The 18308-nt window shown below is 40.0% G+C and overlaps 1 protein-coding gene across 2 annotated transcripts in view; it reads left to right on the top strand.

Annotated features, from left to right (window-relative positions):
• scaf8 (SR-related CTD-associated factor 8) overlaps window positions 1-18308 on the top strand; it is a 136123-nt gene that overhangs the window by 75370 nt on the left and 42445 nt on the right. For both annotated transcript variants that reach the window (XM_060831571.1, XM_060831572.1), the window contains one exon: window positions 7206-7365. In XM_060831571.1, coding sequence (XP_060687554.1) covers window positions 7206-7365 — 160 coding nt within the window. The remainder of the gene's footprint in view (window positions 1-7205; window positions 7366-18308) is intronic.

Genomic DNA, 18308 nt, shown 5'->3' on the forward strand with positions numbered 1-18308 from the left:
TCCAAATCATTTTCAGTTGGTTGAAAATTAATGGTGGTCCCCTACTTTCACATTGTCTGTTGCTTCCTGGACATTAATTAAACTGTCCATATAAGCAATGTCTACTGATGTCACTTTGATTGGCATGAGTATCTGTTGGTTGTTAGTGGTCTTCTGTTACAATTTTTTTTGTTTTCTTGATGTTTGTACTTAGTCCCACTCTTTCACCTTGATTACTGAGTTGATAAGTTGTTGCAATCCTGTGTGCTGTCTCACGCAAGTGTTCAGAGATAAGCAGTTATATAATTAATGTCCTAAATCACTGTATAATATGCTGGGCTGATTTAGGCAAGTTTAACTGTAGCAGAAATACTGAATTAGTTCCTGGGCAATCTGACAGCATCCACTAGTGGAATAGCAGCTTTTCTTGATAGAAGTGCAACTGCCATACATAAAGTGGACTCCAGTGAGTGAAATTACTTATGGCAGCGAAACTTGCAAATCATTTGCGCAAGTTACTATGGGAAAAGGGTATTATGAAGAGTTTCAACTGGTTAAACGAGATTCCACAAGTTGACATCATCGTATTCATGGGCAACATGAATGCATAAATCGGTGCAGACAGGACTTAATTTCAGAATTTCTAGGCCGCTATGGAAATGAAAGATGCACAAATAATGGAGATCGCTTTGCACAGTTTGTTCCACAATCTCAAGTTTACTCTTTAACATCTACAAAACCAGATGAGCTTTGAATGCCAGCAGAACTCCAATCAAATATCTATTAAGCACTGTTAAATAATGTTAGAGTACATAGTGCAACAGACATTCGGTGGTGACCATTTGGTAATGGCATAGATCACGCTGAGGACGCAGAACAGTCAGTCAGATGTGGGAAAGATTTTGATATCAGCAAGCTTGGTGGTGATAAAACTAAGAGCAGGTTTGGTGTCCTGGCTGATCTCAGGCCTTGAATGGTAGACTGGTGGGGAAAAAAAAACTAAAGGAGGAAATTCAAGTAGAAGGAGAAATGTGAGTCAGTGACCACACATAGGGATCTTAATGCAGGAAAGAAGATACATTATCAGAAAAGTGAAAATGGAAACATGAGCCTTCCATGAGACTTGTATAAATGAAAGGGGAAAAGAATCAACAAACCAGCAGAAGACGCAGTTGCTTGCAGTAACAGTCTTTCTTTGAGAGAGTTTTAACAGCTGGCACTCTGCGATACTCATGAATGTAGGGAGTACAAGCATCAAACTGCATCTTGACATTTTTATAACTGGATGCACATACTGCCAAGATGATTCCCTAATATGTATAAACATGTAAGAATTATGCTTGGCATTTAATGAAAGCAGTGTTTTTATATGCAAGATAAATCTAACAATCCTTATTCTTTTTCATAATCAAACCTGAGTTCTTTTAATCTTTGACTTATTACTGCATTTAATCCATCTAACCATTGGATAAATTTTAAATCCAGTCGGTTTCCCAAAACCACTTTTGGTTTTATCTGAAAACAGTTTACACAGTTGAATGACTAAGAAACAAAATTTTCTTTCAGGCTTCTGTCATCATTCTAATCAAAAGGAAAGCAAAATAATACAGAAGTTAGGAAATGTTGGAAACACTGTGCAAGCCGAGCAAAACGTTGATGACCTGTCATCACCTCTGTTGAGATATGGTGAAAACGCTTTACTCTGAAATACTAACTCTCCGTCTTTCTGTTCATATGCTGTCTATGTACTCTCGTTCCAATTCTCTCTCAAATGACCTTATAATCACTTCAGGTGAAGTTCCACGTTCTGATAATCCTCTTCATGAGTATGGTTTTACTAACTCATTGTATTCTTGTTGTACTCTGAATCTTTGCTAGGATTTCCCAAACTGATGTTTGCAACACCTAGTGGAGTTGCTATCTGACAATTTGGGGTTGTGCGATAAAAGGCAACAATTGTTGGTGGAGCTCTGGCCAATTGAAACCAGTTTAAAGCTCTTTAAAGCTCATTAAATTGTGACCATGGCCTAAGTAGCAGTTCTTTGATCCTTGAAGTATGAACTCTATCTCATTAGCAAAGTGGATGCTTTTTACTTAAACCTCTATGGATTAAACAGCTTCTCCTAGCTGTCAGGTCTCTCATCCCCTCCTTACCTCCCCAACTACTGCCACTCCTGTCAGGGGTCTGCATTTCAACCGTACTGTGAGAGGTTTGTTATTTCCTATCCCAAACCCTGGAGCAACTTTCTCTGGCAAAGGGTGACACAGTGATTCAGTGATTAGCACTTAGCCTCAGGGCGCCAGGGAGTCGAGTTTGCTTCTACAGTCAGGCAACTGGGCGGCACAGTGGTTAGCACTGCTGCCTCACAGCGCCAGAGACCTGGGTTCAATTCCCGACTCAGGCGACTGACTGTGTGGAGTTTGCACGTTCTTCCCTTGTCTGCGTGGGTTTCCTCCGGGTGCTCCGGTTTTCCCCCCACAGTCCAAAGATGTGCAGGTCAGGTGAATTGGCCATGCTAAATTGCCCGTAGTGTTAGGTAAGAGGTAAATGTAGGGGTATGGGTGGGTTGCGTTTCGGCGGGTCGGTGTGGACTTGTTGGGCCGAAGGGCCTGTTTCCACACTGTAAGTAATCTAATCTAATCTAAACTGTAAATGGAGTTTACACATTGTCCCCATGTCTGCGTGGGTTTCTTCCCAGATGCTCTGGTTTCCTGTCACAGCCCAAAGATGTGTAGGTTAGGTAGATTTGCCATTCTAAATTGCCCATAGTGTCCAGGGCTGTGCAGACTGAGTGTATGCAGGGTTACAGGGACAGAATAAGGTGGTGAATCTAGGTGGGACTCTTTTCAGAGGATTGGTGTGGACTCGATGGGTCAAATGGCCTACTGGCACATTATAGGGTTTCTAGGAGTTTTGTCCACCTCTTGGGTACTCCTGCCACGTTCTGTGATCTGGAGGCATTGCAGTTATACCAAAATGGGATCATAATAATAAAAAAAAGTTTGGGACCTGTTGTTCCTGATGTTCAGAATTGTTAATACAGAAAGGAGGCTATTTAGCCCATTGTGTCTACTCTGATTCTTCAAATGAGCATTATGACTTAATGATTTGCCTGATTTTTCCCAATTTATTAGGAGAAAGTGAGGACTGCAGATGCTGGAGAAGTCTGAATCGAAAAGGGTGACTCTGGAAAAGCAGGTCAGGCACCATCCGAGGAGCAGGAGAGTCGACGATTTGGGCATTCTTGATGAAGGGCTTATGCCCAAATGCTCAACTCTCCTGCTCCTCTGGTGCTTCTTGACCTGCTCTGCTTTTCCAGCGCCACTCTGTTGCCAGATTATTGCTTATTGTTTTTATTCAAATAATCATTCAATGTTTTCTGAAATGCCTCCACAAACTACCTTCTGTGCACTTTCAGGAATATTCATCCAGACCCAAACTACTCGCCCATTGTGTGAAAACATTTTATCTCTCATTATGTTTGCAAATGACTATAAATCTATGACTATAAATCTATGTGCTATGATTCTGGATCCTTTGACGATTGGGCACAGTTTATCCATATCTGCTTTTTAAACAAATAGTTCACTTTTTTGAGGCTTTTCATAACTTTTGAATTTGTTATTGCACCCTTTCTTTAAGCTTTTCAGTTCCCTCCTCTGTTTCTGCATAGTATGTCCTTCTGTTCCTGGATAGTACGTCTGTGACAAGTTAGTATTTTAAGCTGTAAATGAGGAGTGATGATGGTTGAGTGGAAGATTGCAGTGTGTTTCTTGTAGGTCACTATGATTACAGTCTGTCGCCTCTGTTAATAGCTGCAGTTTGCATCTCCAACCAATAATGGCTTTTTGAATATGTTCCCTCAAGGTCTTGAGGTTTCCAAATAACTTTCTCTTATCAGATCAGGAAGAGACCTGAGCCATACCCAAGGTGAGGAATGCTAGCAAAAATGTGAATTTTTTTTTCCATAAATCTGTTCAGAGATGCTATTGCACACAGAACAGATGCTATTGCACACATTTGAAGTACTTGAGAACACAGGCCTCCTAGTTCATAGATGGTACACTACCACTGTGCCAAAGAACTTCACTAGCAAGCATGCATGCGGTAAACAAACCACATAAATAAACCATGATCAGGTTAGTGTGTGCATCTTTAAGATTCCAATTGCAGGACATAACCATATGTGCAAGAACAGGGTACCTAAAAGCATTGGGAAGAGATTCTTCAAAGCAATGTTTCTGCCTTTTGACTTCCTGCCCACTTATATTGACATGTCTTTGATATGTGGAAAATCTGCATAAGTACTTGATTGATAAATTTTGGGGTGGTGAGGGACCTGGAACTTAGGAAATGGATGTCCAACTCCATTCACTTGATGGGCTTAGTCCATCAATTTAGCATAGACCAAATCTGGAATTATCTGGTCACTTTGGGTTAAAAATTAGTGTGCCGGCTCATTTTTACTGTACGATAGATGCAGTGAATGGAAGATATTTATTGTTTGTGAAATTCTAATTGTCAAAATATGTAGGTTTTATTGTGCATATGCATTCCTGCCAACTGTGTGAAATCCGTATTTAAGTGACTTCATGATGAATTGAAATGCGAGGAAAGCCTCGTGATTTTTGTGTGCACAACATAGTTAGTCTTTTCCAGTTGTAAAGATGTTCCTGATAGGATGGCTAGAGGTCACTGAAGATACATTGGAAAATGGCAAACTGTTCCTCCTCCTGGAAGTGTAGTGGAATAGGAGAGGTTAAAGCAGTACCATAGTGCTACTACTACCTGTACACAGCCCTCCTGGATCTCACTGCCTCATGTACTGGAGTAACGTAGGGGCATACTTCTGCAGCAGTACTTTCAAAAGTGCTGTTTGAGATTGAGATACCCACCTAGAGTGGCTGCAATGCATTGAATGGACCTAACCATATAGTCCATGCATAAGTGGAGAATTATATAATTGTTACAGCGTGGAAGGTGTCCATTAAACCATTATGTCTATGTTGGCTCTCCGCATAATTAACGAGTTCAATTCCCTGCCCTTTCCCTTTGGTATAATTATTTTTAGCTGAAAATGTGTTGCTGGAAAAGCACAGCAGGTCAGGCAGCATCCAAGGTGCAGGAGAATCAACGTTTCGGGCATAAGCCCTTCAGGAATCCTGAAGAAGTTTCCTGAAGAAGGGCTCATGCCCGAAACGTCGATTCGCCTGCTCCTTGGATGCTGCCTGACCTGCTGCGCTTTTCCAGCAACACATTTTCAGCTCTGATCTCCAGCATCTGCAGTCCTCACTTTCTCCTATAATTATTTTTATTCTGATTTCTTTCTGCTTTGAAAGCTACATAAATCTTGCTCCATTACACACTACAGAAATGCATTTTAGTTCCTAACCACTTGTTTAGAAAATAAAAATTCTTTATGCTGCCATTTTTTGTCACTCAACTTAAATTGCTATGCTCTAGTTCTTGAGTTTTCAACCAAAGGGAGCAGTTCTGTCCTACCTATACCCTCAAAGGGACCTCTTATCAAATTTCCTCCCAATCTTTTAAAAGAAATTCCAGCTTCTCTAATTTCTCTACCTCACTGAAGTTCTCATCCTTGGAGCTATTCTCACAAATCTTTTCTGTGTGATCTCTAAAGCCTTCATAACTGTTCTAATATGCAATGCCTGGAATTTGATTCCAGTTCAGGTTGATCCAGTGTTATCCGGATATTCTTCATAATCTCTTTATAAAGCCCATAATTTCATATACCCTTTCAACGAGTTGTTCAAGCTATCCTGCCACCTTCAGCAATTTATGCATGGTTTGTCTAGTCTCTTTACCCCATTTTATATGTTTATATTAAGTAATCACTTTTCTTCCAACCCAGTGCAACATTTCATACTTTGTGTTACATTTTATCTCTCACGCATAATGTTGTTGACACTGTTGCTTTCCTCCTCATAGTTTACAATACTTCCAAATTTTCTGTCATCTGCACATTATTTCTTTGACACCATGTCTGGGTTATTGATCTATATCAAGAAAAGCAGTGGCTGCAAGAGCAGTCAGAGGCTCAGAGTTTTGGTGGTGAGCAATTTGCCTCCCAACTCCTCAAAATCTGTCAACTATTTACAAAAAGAATGTCAAACATGCAATGGAATGTTCTTCATTATCCATATCCTTTTTAGTTTTAAGGATGACCACGGATGCAACAACACTCAAGGCTCAACACAATTTTGGATAAAGCAGTCTCTACAATGTACACCTTATCCACCAATTTAAACAGTAACTTGTTCCACCACTGATGCATAGTGATAGCTGTGTGTACTATCTGCAAGATGCACTGCAACATATCACCAAGCATTTATAAATAGCACCTTCTAAATCCATGACCTGCAACAGGCAAGGGCTGCAGATGCATAGGAACAGCACTAACTAAAAGTTCCCCTCCCAAGTCACACACTACCATGACTTGGAACTATGTTGAAGTGTTTTCGTCGTTGTTGGGTCAAAATACTGGAACTCCCGCCATAACAGGACCGTAGCTCACCACCATCTTTTCAAATGAAATTAACGATGTGCATTTAATAATGGCCTCACCAGTAATACTTGTCTCTTATGAATGAACAAAAAAAGTCCAGGAAAAGGTAGTAAAAATCTGGTGCAGCCCACTGTTTCTTCCTCTAAAAACAACTGTCCACACCTACTGTTTCCTGTCATTAAGCCAGTGTTACCACTGTCCTTGTTATTGCATGTGCTTCAACTTAGCTTACAAGTCTATTAATTAGCACTTGATAAAATGCCTTGTAGAAGTCCACAGAGACTAAATCAAACACACTGCCATTATCAGCCCTATCTGTTTTCATTTCACATGAAAAATCTCACTCAATTAGTTAGAGGATTTGCTACCTGTGATATAACGTGATATATAATAATTTGGGTACCCTGCTATTTTTCTGAGTCAACGTGCGAAGGCTTTTGAAATGATATGTCAAAAAATGTTTTGTATACTACTGAAAAATATTAACTTCCTCATGTGGAAAAGAGAGAGTTTACTTTGAGAAGCACATCTTAATTACAGGTAAGCACTGACGTTTATAATGAGCAGAGGTAAACAGGTTTTTGTTTTAGGGATTTCAGTTCATTCTTTATGAAGTTTTGGTATAATTCATTGTGTATTGGCTAAATATCTGGTGGTTATTAGTAGCTCTAATATTAGGTTGATATGTGTATTTTACAGAGTAAAGTAGTGCGGGTACTGAACTTGTGGCAGAAGAATGGAGTGTTCAAAAGTGAGATCATACAACCACTTCTGGACCTAGCAACTGGGATTCCGCCACCATCTGTCACCCCTGCTGTTGCCAGTACGACTGCAGCAACTGTGAGCAGCAACACACCAGGTAGCCATCTAGTAACTTTAGCTTAAAATAAAATATATATCATTCAGAAGTAATACAGAAATAATTTTGGGATTGAAGAATATGTATATCATGTGGACGATCAATCCCATGCAATTTATCGTTTGATAGAGCAGTCATGCAGGGCACATGTTATGAAAACATAGTTCACAGTGAAAGCACTGGAACCACAGCCTTAATCATATGAACACTGAGAATCTTTGGATTAGATCTACTTTGTCCCATGATCCTCCTTGTATCAATCTACCTGTTACTTAGATAAAATGTATGCCCCCAACAATGACTGTTCCATTGTTACTTTTCTGTAATCTCATTGCTTGAGACTAAACATATGACCATTCTGATTAATATTTGTGCTGGACTGTGCTGGTAGACTGTGGAATATTTGAAAAGTTCTTTTTCATGGTAAAATTAAGAACATAACTGTTTCCATTGTTTTTGATTTTGAGCACTTTGAATGTTCTTGAGAAAAATATAACTTGAAAAACTCCATCAATTTTTGTTATAAATGCTACTGCCAGTTATCAAATCAGGAATGGCATAATAGAACAGTCGATGTCAGTGTTGATGCGGAGCTAGAAATGGTTACAAATTTCTGGTTGGCAGTTTCTTCAGAAATTAAACTCTGAACTTATAGCTTGTTTTATGTAGCAATTAATAATTCTTTAATGCAGAACTTAAATATTGCTGAAAATAGAAATATTTTCCAAGTTGTTTCTCACACTTCTTCTCACTTATTGGACATTCTTACAAATGAAAGAATGCCCAAATTTCAGTGTACACTACATGTGAAAAGTGTGTCAATTGTTTCGTGAGTCGACTGTGGTCACAGCATTGCCATAGAAAAGCAGTAGGGAACTATAGTCTTCCCAAACTCGAGGTATCTCATAGAAGCTGCTAGGCTTTAATATTTTCCAGTTGGTTGCAGGAATTGTGTTCCTGCATTTGAATGAGCTAAGTTGAGCTTGACTGATTATTTTAAATTGGTTGTTAGTGTGGCTATTTGCACACTTGCCGAATCAAATTGAATTGTAGATGTTTTGTTGCAAACTATTTGCATATGTCTGTAGTCTGCCTGTTACAAAGTACTGAAGGAGCATGCTGTTTGGTGCGATCAATTGTTAGGACGTAAAGCATAAGAATCCAGAAGCATTACAGTGCATTGGAGGCTATTCAGTCCATTTTGTTTAGTATTACACTGCAAGTGAAATTAATGCATAATGGTGATTTTTTTTTTGATTGGGAGCATGCCATTTTAGTCTGAAGGCAGCACTTTTGTTAGCAAATGATTCTCGCAAATTTGAATGATAGTTTAAGCAATCCATTTCAGCCTGCAGCAACATTGTGGCTGTGTGGGTGGCACTTTTCACCAACTGGACTTATTTTGAGATTGCATCCAAAGTAGAAAGTTGGGGAATGACTAGGCATGTGGCTTATATTCATAAGAGGATACGAAAGAGGAGCAGAATTAGATCATTCAGCCCATTGTGCCTACTCCGCCATTTGATTGTGGCTGTTATGTTTCTCAACCCAATTCTCTTGCCTTCTCCTCATAACACTTGATCCCCTGACTAATCAAAATCTTACCTATCGCTGTCTTAAATACACTTAGTGATTTGTCCTCCATAGCCTCCTGTGGCAATGAGTTCCACAAATTAATCACTGTCCAGCTAGACAATTTCCTCCTCATCAGTTCTAAAGGGTCATACCTTCACTCTGCCCTCGAATCCTACTCTCTCTTCCTAGCAAACATCATCTCCACATCCACTCTATCCAGGCCTCTCAGTATTCTGTAAATTTCAGTGATTACCACCTCTCATCAAGACCCATAGACCTCAACTCTTCATTTGCAGGACCATTGTAAACCTCCTCTGGTGCCCCTCCAACCACAGCACATCCTTCCTTAGATGTGGGGCCCTAAAACTGCTCACAATGTTCCAAATGCAAACTGTCCAGAGTCTTATAGAGCCTCATCAGTAAATCTCTGCTCTTGTATTCTAGCCCTCTTTAAATCAATGCTAGCATTTCATTTGCCTTCATAACTGTCAACTAAACCTGCATGTTAACCTTAAGAGAAATTTCAACTAGGCTGCTAAGTCCCTTTGTGGTTCAGACTATCGAAGCCTTTTCCCATTAAGAAAATATACTGTGCTTTTATTCTCCCTACCAAAATGCGCAACCTCTCACTCCCCCATGTTGTATTCTATCTGCCAACTTTCCTAGCCTGTCCCAATTCTTTGTGCAGCCCTTCCTACCTCCTCAACGCTACCAGTCTCTCCTCCTATCTTTCTGACATCTGTAACTTAGCAACAATGCCTTTGGTTCCTTCATCCAGATCATTAATGTATAATGTGAATAGTTGTGGTCCAACACTAAACCAATGGAACTCTGCTTTTCACTGGCTGCGGTCCTGAAAAAGACCCTTTTATTACATTCTGTGCCTTCTGCCAGTCAGCCAATCCTCTATCCATACCTTGGTCCCTAACACCATGGGCTTTGATCTTTAGCAGCCTCCTGTGTGACCCATTGTCAAAGGCCTTGTGGAAATCCAAAATGAGTGCGTTCACTGGCTCTCCTTTGTCTAACTTGCTCATTACCACCTCAAAGAATTTTAACCGTTTGTCAGGCATGATCTCCCATTCACAAAACCTTGCTGACTTAGCTCTATTTTCCCATGCATTTCCAAGCACTACATAATCTCATCCTTAATAATCTTATTAATGGCCAAGGTCTGGCTGACCGCCCTATAATTTTCTGTCTTCTGACAGGCAGTGTTGGTAAAGAGAATCTGGATGTGCTGCATTTCTCGAAAGCATTTGATAAGAAACCACAGGAAAGAAGTTTAGAGCTCATGATGTAAGAGATAACATAATTGCATGGATAGACATTTTGTTAAGATTAAAGTGGTGCTGGAAAAGCCCAGCAGGTCAGGCAACATCTGAGGAGCAGGATGCTGCCTGATCTCCAGCATCTGCAGTCCTCACTTTCGCCTAGAGATTTAGTTAGTTGACAGGAAAACAAAGTTGGCATAAATGAATAATTTTCAGATTGACACATTTGAGTACCACTGAGATCCATGCTGGGTCTTAACTATTTACATTCTACGTTAATGATTTGGATAAAAGAATTATTTGTATTTATGATTGCAAAATTGCTGAAAATGCATTAATAGGTCAGAAGGTAAGTTGGGAAGAAGTCATAAGAAATCTGCAAAGGGATGGTTAAGTGGGTGGTCAGAAAATTGGCAAAAGGAATATAATGAAAGTAAATGTATGTTTGATCACTTTGAAAGGAAAAATAAAAAGAATATTATTTAAATGTGGGCTAATTGCAGAGTTATGAGGTGCAGGGGGATCAGGGTATCCAGATATACGCACCACTAAAAGTTGGCATACAGGTACAGCAAGTGATTAAGAAGTCGCATGGAATATTGCTTATTGCAAGTGGAATTGAATGCAAATGTAGGCAGTTTAATTGCAATTATGTAGAGTACTGGTGAAGCCACATCTGAATGATCTACAGTTTTGCCTTGCTTGTTTAGGAATGAATGTAAATGCATTATCATGGCACGGTGGCTCAGTGATTAGTGCTGCTGCCTCTCAGTGCCCCCAGGGACCCAGATTCCAGCCTCTGGCAACTATTGGTGTGGAGTTTCCCAATTCTCCCCGTGTCTACGTGGGTTACCTCTGGGTGCTTCAATTTCCTCCCACAATCGAAAGATGTGTAGGTTAGGTGAATTGGCCATGCTTAATTGCTCATCGTCTTCAGGATGTATGGGTTAGTCAGAGGTAAATGTAGAGTAATAGGATAGGAGAATGGTTCTGGGTGGGATACTCTTCATAGGGTCACTGTGGACTTCCCACATTGTAGGGGTTCTGTGATGATTCTAATTTCCAATTCAAAGAAGGTTCACTCAGCTGATACCTGGAAAGTTGTTATTTTATGATGAAAGATTAAGTAGTCGGGACCTATATTCATCAGCTATTAGAAGAATAACAGGTGATCTTAATGAACAGTGCAAGATCCTGAGAGAACTTGATAAGGTGGGTACAAAAAGGATGTTTTCCCTTGTGGGAGAGTTTAGAATGCAAGGAGATGATTGAAAAATTGCGCTCCTTCCCTGAAGATAGGAAAAGAATCCTCTTCTCAGAGCGTTGTATGTGGCTGGTGCACTGTTCCACAGAGCATGGCAGAGGTAGCTTTGTTCAATACTTCGAAGGTTGAGGTAATTATATTTTTGACCAACAAGGAAGTCAAAGGTTATAGCATATACACATAAATGTTGGACAGTCCGGTTAACCAAGATCTTGTTGAATGGAAGAGTGTATGTGAGGGGCCAATTCCTGCTTCTCATTTACGACTAGACCTTGTTCGATCACATCTTGTCCATTATGGTATTGCCAACATTCATTGCTGAAATGGAAGTTCCACTGTCTATTCAGCTTTGTGCAACCATTGGATTTCTCTCCAAATGAGTCCTTCAAGGATAGCATGAAAAAAATGGGATGACTGATCAAATGGAGAAAGCATACCAGCTTTGGCAATCATGTGTGAATGGGTTCTGGAGGCTGAGAATGAAATCAGATCAGAAATTTTTTTATCAAATCTTTCTATATGCCATAGTATTATTCCTATGTACTTGATTGAACAGTAGATTATTTCTGGAATAAATAATAAATACAGTGCCTCACATTTGTCTAAATTAACTCTGCCTGCCACTTCTCGGCCAATTGGTCCACCTGATCAAGATTCCTTTGTACGTAGAGGTAACCTTCTTTGCTGTCCACTAGACCTCCAATTTTGGTGTCATCTGCAAACCTACTCTCTATACCTCCAATGTTCATATCCAAATCATTTATGTAAATGAAGAAAAGCAGTGGTCCCAGCATCGATCCTTCTGGCATACCACTGGTCACAGGCCTCCGGACTAAAATGCAACTCTGCATCACACCTTCCATCTTCTACTTTCGAACCTGTTCTGTATCCAAATGCCTAGTGACTTAACCTTGCTAACCAGTCTATCATGAGGAACCTTATCGAATGCTTTACTGAAGTCCACATCGATCACATCCACTGTTCTGCTCTCATCAATCCTCTTCGATATTTCTTAAAAAAACGAATCAAGTTAGTAAGATATGATTTCCCACGCACAAAGTCATGTTGACGTCACTAATCAGTCCTTGCCTTTCCAAATACATGTAAATCCTGTCCCCTCAGGATTCCATCCAACAACCTGCCCACAAGTGATATCAGGCTAACGAGTCTATCGTTCCCTGATTTTTTTCCTTATCACCTTTCTGAAAGACTGCCACCATATTAGCCAACCTCCAATCTTCCGGCACTTCACCTCTGACTATTGATGTCATAAATATCTCAGCAAGGGGCTCAGCAATCACTTTTCTAGCTTCCCAGTGACTTTTAAGATACACCTGATCAGGTTCTGGGGTTTTATCCATCTTTTTGCGTTTCAAGATATGCAGCACCATCTCTTCTGTAATATGGACATTTTTCAAGATGTCACCATCAACTTCCCCACATTCTCTATTTTTCCATGTCCTTCTCCCACCGAAAACACTGATGCAGAGCGGCACAATGGCTCAGTAGTTAGCACTGCTACCTCACAGAGCCAGGGAGCCAGCATCGATTCCAGTCTCAGGCATTTATCTGTGTGGCATTTGCACGATCTCCCATGTCTGTGTGGGTTTCCATTGGTGTTCCGGTTTCCTTCCACAGTCTAAAGCTGTGTAGGTTAGGTGAATTGGCCATGCTAAATTGCCCATTGTATTCGTGGATGTGTAGATTAGGTGAATTGTAGAGTAATGGGATAGGGGAATGGGTCTGGGTTGGTTACTTTTTGGGGGGTTAGTGTGGAGTAGTTGGGCCAAATGGCCTGTTTCCATTGTTTCCCTGTTTCGGTAGTCATTCAGCATTCCCTACACTTGTCAGACTTGCCTTTCATCCTAACAGGAACATACTGTCCCTGGACACTCTCCCTCATTTTTGAAGGCTTCCAATTTTCCGGTCATCCCTTTCCCTGCGAACAGCTACCCCCAATCAACTTTTGAAAGTTCTTGCCTAAGTCTGTCAAAATTGGTCTTTGTCCAATTTAGAACTTTAACTTTTAGATTAGGTCTATCCTTTTCCATCACTCTTTTAAAAGTAATAAAAAATGTTCTTGGACACACCTGATAAATACCTCTCTATCTAACCCCAAACACTATGGTAGTCCCAGTCAATGTTTGGAATGTTAAAATCCCCTACCATAACTACCCAGTTATAGATATCTGAGATCTCCCCTCAAATTTCTTAGGAGAAAGTGGGGACTGCAAATGCTGGGGATCACAAACGTCTTACTCTGTTTGCCGCTAACTATTAGAACATCTATAACACAATCCCAATAAGGTGATCATCCCTTTCTTATTTCTCAGTTTCACCCAAATAACATCCCTGAAAATATTCTCAGGAGTACCTTCCCTAAGTACAGCTGCAATTTTATTCCTTATCAACAACCACCCCACCCCAATCCTCCTGCAGCATTTGTATTCTGGAACATGAAGCTGCCTGAGCCACATCTCTGTAATTGCTGTGATATCTTATTTCCATGTTCTTGACTATGCTGAGTTCATCTGCCTTCCCTGTTCACTCTCTTGCATTGAAATAAATGTAGTTTAATTAATTTACTTTGTCCTTGCCTCCCCTGACTGGTTGACTTGCTGTTTTTCCCAACTGTACCTGTCTCAGGCTGACCTGTTTCCTCACTATCTTCCATACTGGATTAAATCCTCCTGAGCAGCTCTAGCAAATCTCCTTGCCAGTATCTATGTCTCCTTCCATATCAGATGCAATCCATCCTCCTTACACAGGCCACTTCTACCCCAAAAGAGATTCCAGTGATCCAAAAGCATGCACCCTTCTCTCCTGCACCAACTCCTCAGCCACGCATTCATCTGCTCTATACTCTTTTTGCTACCCTCACTAGTTCACTGGAAGTCATGCAAGTATTTCTACTATCGGAGCTCCTTTTTAAATTCCTGCCTAAATTCCTATCTTCTCCCTTCAAAGTCTCATCCTTTTACTTTCCAGTATTGTTCGTTCCAGTGTGCACAACAACCTCTTGCTGATTCCTCTCCTGTTTGGGAATATTCTGCACTCTCTCTGAGATGTCCTTGACTTGGCATCAAGGAAGTATTACACCATTCAGATATCTGCTGTTTGCAAAAACGTCTGTGTGCGCCTCTGACCAGAGAATCCCTTATCACAATCGATAGCTTGGAATTAGATGTACCTCTTGTTACATTAGAGCCAGTCTCGATGACAGAATGGTGGCATTTTCCAAAACTTCGTTTAAAATGGGGATAGCCACAGGAGATTCCTGCTCTACCTCTCCTGGAGGTAATTCATCTACTTGATCGTGTGTGGTTTTTCTCCCTTCCCATAATTGCCATCCGTCATACCTCCTAGCTCCTGCAAATTCCTCATTGCCCCTAACCACTGCTCCAACTGATCCATGCGATCTGATAGGATTCACAATCAAAGACACTTCCTGCAGTCATAATCATCAGTAACATGGAAACTCTCCCTAATCTCCCACATCTGACAGGCAGAGCACATCACTCTACTAAAGGCTATCTTTACTCCTTAACAATCTGCAAACCCAGAAAATAGCACCATCTTGCTACTCCAAAAACAGTGCTCCAGGCTAACTTAGTACAGGTAGACAATCCTTTATCTGAAATTCCAAAATCCGAAAAGCTCCAAAGTCTGAAGGTTTTTTTGTAAAGTTTTTTTTCTCATTAACAAGGCTGTTTGGCATGCAAACTGTTAACCCAAGTCGACACCTACTTGATGTGTGTCACTCAGATGCGACGTGTGGGAGTGTGGCCCAGCACCGGCAGGCCTCAATTCTCTCTCAAGGCCTGTTTTACTGAATGAATCTACTCCTTCGGTAAGATTTTTAAAAATGTCACCATCAAACTGTCACTTATTCTGAAATTCAAAAAATTCTGAATTCCGAAAACCAGCTGGTCCCAAGCATTTCGGTTAAAGGATTGTGCACCTGTACCTGTGTTTTATATTTTAAAAATTTAATCAAGAGACAGAGCTCAGTAAAGCATATAATCAGAAAAAAATCTGCACGTGTTAAGTGATGTTGCGTCTTTAGGTCACAGGTGTCTTGACATTGTGAGCAAATGAAATGAAACACGGATATAATTTACTTTTGATGCGAATCAAGAGGCAGGAAGAAAGGAGTGACTGAAATAGGTAACTTCAGTTTGTCTTGCAATATTGATAAAATTAGGATGAAAACTGATATCATATGAAAATAACCCTTTGTGTCATTGGCTCCAGCGATGCCACTTACCTTCACCATGTCACTGCTGCCATAAAAAGTCTTTTGCTTATAATTTTAAACAGGTCATCCATGCCTAAGGAGAGTGTAGAGGCAACCTCTGGCTTTGTATTGCTTTTGATTTGTGTGTGTTGATTTTACTTTCTATAAGCACCAAAGTAATTTGTTACTGTTGTGTGCAAGATATAAGTGAATTGAAGTGATGCATTTACTGTTCTGGAACAAAATAATGCAGAAGAGGAATGTCACCTGTGGTGGTACAAGTGTGATGAGCAAATATTTGAGGATTCTTAGCCTAACAAGTCTGGTGAGATTATTAAGCATTTTCCAAATTGCAGTCACATCCTGCGAGCTAAGCTTCTTGTTTTGATATCTTCAACATCCTGTTCCTTTTAGTGATTGAGATGCTACCCATTTCTTGTCATTTTGCAGGAATCTGAACCTCGAATATTGCAACAGGCTGTGTACCCAGTTTTGATCTCTCGTGGTCATTTTGCATCTTTAAACATTTCCCTGTTGTCTTCAGCCACATTGCACCACCCTTTTAAAAAGAATGTTAAGAGATGTCATAAGCGTCTGGTTTCCATTGATCGACCTCCTTTCTGTCCATGCTGTTTGAGTACCTCACCACCCAACTTTATTTAGTATACCCAGTTTATTATTGCCTGGTTACTCTTCTCTCCTAAGTTCACAGACATTAATGTTGATTTCTTGTTTATCTTGATTTACATTCCACCCATTGTTACAGTATGCATATCTAAGGATTAGAACATTGTGGTTAAGAATTAACAATCTTCAATAATCTACTTATGTGCTATCAGACCAATTGACTTAACTATCCTGTGTTTTGCAAATATTTTGAAAGATTTTCCCTTTCTGGAGATTATCTAACAATAGTTCAACATCATTCTTCTGTACACTTTTGCTCTTTATTTCCAATCTTAACACTCTAAATGATGTAAATATGTAATTCCTATTTCTGTAATAGCTTCTTCCACTGCATTTCACTTTCCCTTTCCATCCCTGAGTATTTTAAGGACTCTTTACACTATCAGTTACACCATCCTTTTTCGGAGTCCATTTAGGTTTCTCATCTCTGTTTCAAATTGCTGCAACACTCTTTCTCCTATAATTTTCTAATTGTTGAGCTGAATTTTATTATTTCCAAAATCATCTCATTTTAATTTAACCTTATTGCTTTATTATAGCAGTTCTAACCTTTGGGATTCACTTCCATTTCTTCTACACTGTAATCTACTCATCTCATTTTTGATGATTTCATACTCTTGAGCCAGTGTGTTTGAATTCCTGTCTTTTTACACCACTAAGTGTTTCCTTTTTCTAGTCTGGGAGTCTTTGACTCTCTTCAAGATCCTTTCCTCTTCTAAATTTAATTTGAATTCTGCTCAATTGTTCCTTTATTTTACACAAATTAATTCTTTGCAAGATAATTTAACTTTTTTTTATTCTGCTTGGTCAAGTGTTTATGAAAATTTCTCTGAATGAAAGGCTCTAGAAATAGATTGAGCAAATAGATGTTTGCCAGTTGATTATTGACAGTGAGAATGAACATTGATTTGTTTTTAGCATATATTCGATGCAGTTTACTTGCAGTACGTTATAGTTTGACTATGCCCAAATTTTATTGTGAATATGTGAATCTTGATATGTATTAGGGGTTCCATCACTTCTTGAAAAGGTATACACTACATAGTTTCTTCAGACTTGACGTATACAAAGCAGTAACTTGATTGATGGTGTGCAGGTTGGAGTTGTATATCGGAACCATGTGGGTTTCCCAGTGCAGTTGATCCCTTCAGCAAACCCTGAAATCGGAAGTTCCAATGGGCTATTTTGCTGGTACTGCCAGATGGCTCAGTGGTCAGTACTGCTGCCTCAGCATTAGGGATTGTGTGTGTGTGGAGCTTGCACATTCTCCCTGTGTCTGCTTGTGTTTTCTCCAGGTGTTCCGGTTTCCTCCCACAGTCCAAAGCTATGCAGATTAAATGAACTGGCAATACTTCAGTACCCATAGTGTCCAGGGATGTGTAGGCTAGGTGCATTAGCCATGGGGAATGAAAGATTACAGAATGAGGGTGGGGTGTGGTTAGTGGGGATGCTCTTTGGAAGGTTGATGTGGACGAATGGCCTGCTTCCACGCTATAGAGATTCTATGTTTTGTGTGGAACCCTCCAAAAAGTCCCCTTAGAGTTGGAGACTTTAGGCAATAAAAATGTAATAGTTATCCAAGAAAAGTTGGTGGATTATAAGTCTGGAACCCCTGGGCAAATAGCTGAGCCACCCCCTCCTCCCCTTAAAAAAAAAGGCAGGACCTGCCTGATTCTGGCACCCAATAACCTGACATTATATCCCTCACTTACCTTATACATTTATTATTTAACTCATAAAATAAAACAACAAGTTTTGTTAAAAAAAAATGTCTTGGACTGTATTGTTACTCCTGCACTGAGTGGACGTCTCCTTGGTTATCTTATTAGCCCATTCAAGACATGGCTTCTTGGCTGTAAAAAGTGCAGGCAGATTTGTGGGTAAATTTAAAGGTGACTGTCATTGA

The sequence above is a fragment of the Hemiscyllium ocellatum genome, chromosome 10 (genome assembly GCF_020745735.1).
Source record: "Hemiscyllium ocellatum isolate sHemOce1 chromosome 10, sHemOce1.pat.X.cur, whole genome shotgun sequence".
Classification (NCBI taxonomy): domain Eukaryota; kingdom Metazoa; phylum Chordata; class Chondrichthyes; order Orectolobiformes; family Hemiscylliidae; genus Hemiscyllium; species Hemiscyllium ocellatum.